Below are 7294 nucleotides of genomic sequence, written 5' to 3'. Positions count from 1 at the left end.
ACATTAATTTCTTGACGACCTAATACCAAAAGTTTGCCAAATTTCATGAAGATATGGATAGTAAATTTGGAATTATGGTCAAAGTTACTTCTCCCATATGGGGTGGGTCCACTGGACTGTCATTGACTAATTGGTTTGTAGGGTATTTGTACAAAAAAGTGCAAAATATTGTTATCAAAAGAGTTCAGTCCGAAATTTGAGTCTTTGCTTTTTCGTACTTACATTAGGAGTGTAATAAGTAAAGTTTGATGATATTAAACTCTTGGGTATTTGTAGCTGTGTTGAGGATTATGATGTATTACAGAATGACTTGGATTAATTGCTAAGTTTAAAAAATATTTAGCATGTTTGATTATGGTAAGTGCAAAGTATAATGCACTTGGATTGTCATAATTTGAATCATACATTTAACAGATGAGGATCCACTCTTTAGCATGACTGAAGAAAAAGATCTTAGCAGTCTAGTGATGGATGAGTCACACACTGACACTATTGACTCAGTGTTCTGTGGCTATTGGTAATGCTAATAGAATTTTAAGCTCTATTTACTAATAAGTAGTTCATGAGACCTTTTGGAATACTGTTTTTGGTCTTGAATAAACATTATTCTGCAAGATGTGTAACAACAATATGGATAAATGATAACAAAGAATAAACTGACACATCTAAACGAAAACTTTTTCTAGTTTATTTTGTATGACGTTTTGAGCAGATGCCCTTCATCAGACAGTAAACACTGTTACAATGGAATTAGCCTAATTCCATTGTAACATGGACTTTACTGCTTGATGAAGGGCTTACGCTCAAAACGTCATACAAAATAAACTAGAAAAGGTTTTCATTTAGATGTGTCAATTTATTCTTTATTATAATTTATCCACAGTTTGACCTTCTTTATATAAGAAAGGATGTTAACTTATTGGAAGAAGTTCAGAGAAGAACTACTAGGAGGATTCTAGGAATGGAAGGGTTAGTTGATGAGGATAGGTTAAGATCTTTTAACTTACTTGCTATTGATCTTTTTCTACTATATTCTAAAGGCAAAAGGATGAGGAGACACAAGTTTAAGATTTTGAAAAGATAGGATATGCTGCAGTTAAAACAGTTTTATTTCTCTAATAGGGTGATTGACTTACCGAATGAGTTACTGTTGGCTGTACTGGAAGCCAAGCCAGCACTTCACAGGAGATTAATGGGGAATTAATATCCTGAAAAATGAAGAGTGGGTTTAAATTTTATGTTTCTCAGGGATGAGTGTGTGAGGACAGCTGTGAAAGATCACTTGGTCCCTTGTTGTCTCTCCGTTATTTATCACTGCAGCAATGAACTTTGGATAATCAAGTATAATAGATACTGTACTTCTTTAAAAATTCCCCAAATTTTGTGAACATGTCTTTCTTTTTTTAACTATGTGATCTCTATACTGAAATGAGATGTTTTCGTTGGCACGTAGCCATTTTGTAAAGCCTACATATACTACTGCTGTTTGTAATGGTTTTTGCCCAGAATTATTGTGAAAATTATCATTGGTTCAAACAAGTATTTATCTGGGGAAAGGATTTTTGCCTTGTTTTAAGTATTTTTTCATAAGCTTATGGTTTCTTTCTCTTGTATATTCATGTTCAAACAGTTATGAACTAAATTTGATCAGATTCAGGAAGTAGAATTTTGTGGTAGTGCATGTAAATATCTTAAAGGAGGAGGGAGATCAATCTTTTTTTATACTGTGTTCCTTATATTTTGAACATGTATGCATGTCAATGTTCGTATAATCAACCCCTTCATTAATTGTAAACTTTTTAAAATTATACTTGATACTCCCTTTGGGCATGACTTATATTTGAGAAATTCTGTTTTAAACATATATATATACATATTTTGCATCATAAAAAAATAAAAATAGCATTCCCCAGAAGAGACAGTACTCATCAAAATGATAATTCTTAATGCTGTAATATATTAAGTACTAACCTTGAGGGAAATGCAGAAAAATATTAAGAATTTGGTTTAAATATTCTTTTTGGTATTTCATATCTTGTAATAAACATTCTACTGAAAGTTTTTGGAATATAAAAGAATAAAAGACTTTTAAGATTTAGTTGTATTCATAACTTTTAAAACCTATAACTTCTGAAACTTTTTTGTTTATCATACCACATTAGAAACTTGTCCAGACTTAGTTTTCAACTCCTGATATGGTCCATACATCTAAAGTTTCTGAAAAGAAACCACAAGGAGTCTATGTGTTAAAAAATGTTTGAAATATGTAGCTCAATGAAGTGACCAAAAACTCATTCAAATACATAATGGAGTCATAAGGTTGCACTGTTAAAACAGTAACAGGAAACACAGTTGTGTTTCAAAACCACTTAATAGAAACATAAACAATTTACTTATGAAAGTGAAATAGTTGAAATAAAACTGTTAACATTTTGTCTCACATATTATATGTAAATAATATTTTAGAAAAAAATTTTGATCCATTTCAAAGAATTTTCAGGAAGAAATGTTTGTTTTGAATTTTGCACAAAGCTACACAAGGGCTATCTGTGCTAGCTGTCCCTAATTTAGCAGTGTAAGACTAGAGGGAAGGCAGGTAATCAACACCATCCACCGCCAACTCTTGGGCTACTCTTTTACCAATGAATAGTGGGATTGACCATCACATTATAATGCCTCCATGGCTGACCATCAGATTGTGAATTGAGCACCCTAACCACCTGGCCATGCCAGGAAGAAATGAAAGAACAAAGCCTATTACGCCATCTTGGCAAAAAGAACTATGTTTATTTTCATACATGCACAACTGGAAACAAGGATATTAGCTAATGTGAGACTAATTGATTAGTTGAATATAACTGATTAATTAGCCCAACAATTAGTTAGCAAATTTTACTAATTGACTAACTCTACATAATACTAAAATATTTTTTTTCAATATGGATATAGATTTCATCTGATACACCAGATGCAGACCAAGCAGAAAAAACTATCAGAGTTAACTTATTTGGAACGTTATGTGTTTGCAAGACATTGTTTCCAATCTTGAGACCCCATGCAAGGTAAATACTATAATAGTGCTTTTGTGTAATTAAAACTGAAAAATTCAATATATATATCAAGTTGTTGAAATAAACTTATCTATGAAAATTAGGTACCATAAGTTTTATATACATATAAAACTTACTTTATACTTTTTATCTGTAAAATAAATAAATATATACATACATGTATATCTTACAGATAAAAGGGGTAAAGAAACTTTAAAAAGCTATGAAAATATGTGGGCAAAATTAGAGGTGATAAAACCTCTGCTTTCTAAGTATGTAACGACCAGAAGAATAATATTTGCTATAAATGATAGTATTGGAGGAAAAGTAATATATTTACAGTTGCTAAAGATAAACGAATAGTTCTGAAAATCAAAACTGTTGTTACTTTAATCTTAATGGAATATGAAAAGTGTAAAGTCTCTTGTAAAGTCAGACAGTTTTGTATTTCGAAAAGTGCAGGATTTTAAAAAAATAAGCAAAACGAACTTTCAAAAAATACAATATTTCTATGATGATACTTGATTTTTATTATTAAATTTTATAGGGATTTTATTACAATAAATTGAACTTTATATTTAATGTGAATTTCAATTCACAAAAAGCATTAGAAATTACAAAGCTTAATCGAGTGCAAACGTACATAACTGAATGTATGCATGTATGAATTGCTTTTTATCACTATTATTTCAAGTTGAGTTGATCTTGATTTTTGGTCTGTGTACATAATTGTTTAAGTACAACTGTCATTTTGATATTATTGTTGCGTCAGCGAGGTCACGTGACTATATCACACCACTCCTTCTCTCGAACCTTCGGGAATTGTCGGGAGATTACTAGATATAGGGTAGTCTGGTATATATAAGATGGTCACAACGTGACGGAATCAATGTGTGTAGGTAGTGAGTAATTGATCTGCAGTCAGAGAGTATTGTTGAAGTTGAGCACGTTCGTTGTTATAGCGCGACTGTTGAAAATAAGTGTATCGGTAAAGTTATATTCAGAAAGAATAAACCAGTTTTATTAAGAAAGGACTTGTGTCGCTAAAGTTTAGTCGGAAAGAATTTACGGAAAAATTATTTAACAAACGGGGACGTAACATTATAAATCAAGATAATCATGTTATCAGAACTTAAGTTATAATTTCAAAATATTTCAGTCTTTTTCTCACTTGCACTTCCTCTAAATCAAATGTATATTTGTATTTTAAACATGTTTCTTTCTGTTTTAATCAAAATACAACTTTTGTTGTCACTGACAAAGCCATAATGTCAATTAAAAATGTATGATGTTTTGAAATTCAACTGCTTAAACCTATGCAAGTTTTCTCTGCTATTTCAATGTGTCCTTATGATACAGAATGACTGAATCTAATGTGATTTATTGTACAGAAAGTCCTAATATTTGCAGGTTGGCTCTGTACTTATGTACAATATTAATGAAAACAAATTTATTTCAGATTTAGTGACATTTTTATGATTTAGCTTTGTTCATAAAACAGTGCTGCTTGTTTATAGACTACTAGTAGCATACTTGTTCAATGCATTGGGATAATATATGATAAGGGCCTCCAAGGGTGACATAAGGGGTTAGATCCAAACATCAACCTCAATATAACTTCCAAAGTGTCCTAAGGGTATGCAGATGGTTTGTTGATAATCAATCTAGAGGTTTGCCAGTTATAAACAGGCACACACACACGTTAATAAAGTTTGGAGATGTCTTGAATGGGTAATGAAAGAAACTTTATAACAAGTAACAAATGTAAAACATTTTGATAAGCTTTTGTCATCATCAGGTACAAGTAATTTACATAGACTCAGGAATATATATATACAGAATTATATATATATACAAAAAGGTCACATTAACAGCTTAGTAAAGGTATCTTGGTACCCCAGGATTTTGTTTTTAGAGTAAGACTTTTTGGTTTAATTAAGATGGCTTCTTTTATTTTGTGTTTGTTTGTATGTGAGTTGCAATAATGGTAAACATGTGAGGACTTTTTATTATGTTCAGTGAATTTAGTTTATATTTTTTTCCAGCTTCTTCAATGTAGAATTCTGGACAGTTATTACACATTATTTTATAAGTAATGTTGGTATCTTGTGATTCATCATAATTTTTATTTAGTAATGGTTTTAGTTTAAAGTTGAGTTTTTGAGTGGATTTGAAGTTGACAGTAATTTGACATTTATTGGCAAATGTTTACCATGTGTGAATTATTTTTGAACTGATTTCAAGGATGAATGGTAAACTGAAGTACAATGTTGTGTTGTTGTTTGGTTTATTAGTGTCAATTTTGTTTGTGGTTTGAAATTTGAGGTTTTTGTTTTGGTGGTTGTGCGAGAATTTTTTGACAATAGCTGGTGGAAATTTATTGGTGTGAATGAAGGAATGGTTTATAAGGGTGAGGGTAATAATAAGCTACTATAACTTTCAGAATTATTCAACAGAGTTTGTTCCATAGGACCCGATTGCAATACCCTTGCAAAGGGGGGTGGGGAAGTGTAAAAAAGTAACCTGCATATTTCATGTATGGTTTGAAAGCCCAGGCTATGTATCTGCTAAGGTTGCAGTTGAATGAATCATAAGTGGATAGTATAGGTCATATGAGACAGTTGTATTTGTGTGGTATAGGAATGCCATAGAGTTGTGGTGTGCGAGTCAGTGTTTCATAGATGAAAATAAAGATCTTCAGTAATTAAATTATCTTTCTTCATTTATAACAGGGTTTTTCAGTTGTTTTTTGTGTGTGTTTGTTGGATTGTTTGGAATGGGTTTGAATTTCTTTTTATCAGAAAGGATGGCATTCATTTTGCTGATATATTCTGCATTGATCAAGATTACAGTAGTGTTGTCTTTGTCAGCTTTTAGAATTTTTAATGTGTTTTTCTTCAGATTATAGATGTATTTCATCTCGTTGCTTGTGAGATTACTTTTCAGTTTACAGGTTTGGTTGATTGTTTATGGTATTGTTGTAGAATTCTTTAAAAAATTGTTATAATTTTGTTATAATTACCTCTCATAAGTCTGATGGCTCGGGTCCTGAATTTTTTCTTGTAGCTGGATGCTGTGTAAGGTGGAGGTAACTTTTGTTCTTTTATGTTGTGAATCACTAGTCTTCTGGCTAAATCTTTTAGGCTGACCTTTAACTTTAGGCTAGGAATTGTCTTTGGTTGATGGCAAAGTTGAGGCCTTTGTTCAGAGGTTGTAGTTCAGTGTTGTTTAGTGTTCGGTCCAATTGGTTGATGACCAGATTAGGTTGTGCATTATTGTGTTGCCTATCACATTGTTGTAGTTTTCTCAGTTTTTCAAGTTTTTTGTGTCTACATTTCTTCTCTTGATTCAACATTAATTTGGTTTGGTTGATGCCATACTCATCTGATTGGAGGTAGCAGACAAGTTGGGGATCTAATTTCTGTTTACGTTTTTGTAAGTAGAGTAGTTCTTGATATTTGGAATTCAGGGCAGCTTTTAGAAGTTTTTGCTGCATGTTTTGAATAATACCTGTAAACTGGTTCAGGCTTTTGGATAACTTGACTTTTACAAATTGCAGAATTAACTTTTCAGAGTGGCATTGTCTGAGGAAAGAAATATCATCTCTCCTTTTGATGATTTATATATTTATCTAGCAAAGTTTAGAGATAGTTTCACAGTATGATAGGTCTATGGTGGTGGACAAGTGAGGGAGCATACTAGAAAGATATATGTAGGATAACAAAGACAAACATTTAGACATAACCACAAGTAATTGCTGTGATTAATTCAAATTTGATGAGGAGGAACCCACTTTTAGAAAATAAAGTTTACTGATGATAAAAGCTTGTTGAAACATTATACTTTTAATAAAGATTATTTCATTGCCCATACAAGCCTTTTCCAAACTTTATTATCTAAAAGTGGATTTCTCATCATCGAATAACAATCAAGTTGTTATCAAGGCATAGCATCTATTAACAGTGAACTCTTCATGTATTCGTTTCATTTAAAATAAAATCCAACTTCAATAATGAAGAATGCTTTCTTTTTGTTTTATATAGTTTATATGTATGTAATGTTTATATTTTATTTAGTTTTGTTGGCAGCAGATCATTTTATGTTAAATTCCTTTTTTTATTTTGTATTTCTATCTGCAGTTACATGTAATTATGGTAGAATGTTTATGAATCCATCATCTCTCATTTGTGGTTATTTATATGGGTTCCTAGTTATTTTATGTAAACTATTTTTGATTCACTTTG

General features: G+C 31.2%; 1 protein-coding gene across 2 annotated transcripts in view; it reads left to right on the top strand.

The window, feature by feature from the left end:
- LOC106473861 (carbonyl reductase [NADPH] 1-like) overlaps positions 1 to 7294 on the top strand; it is a 42293-nt gene that overhangs the window by 22618 nt on the left and 12381 nt on the right. For both annotated transcript variants that reach the window (XM_022382834.1, XM_022382784.1), the window contains exon 5: positions 2950 to 3062. In XM_022382834.1, coding sequence (XP_022238542.1) covers positions 2950 to 3062 — 113 coding nt within the window. The remainder of the gene's footprint in view (positions 1 to 2949; positions 3063 to 7294) is intronic.

Source organism: Limulus polyphemus, unplaced genomic scaffold, assembly GCF_000517525.1.
Source record: "Limulus polyphemus unplaced genomic scaffold, Limulus_polyphemus-2.1.2 Scaffold0, whole genome shotgun sequence".
NCBI lineage: Eukaryota > Metazoa > Arthropoda > Merostomata > Xiphosura > Limulidae > Limulus > Limulus polyphemus.
This window is presented reverse-complemented; position numbering and strand designations above follow the sequence as displayed.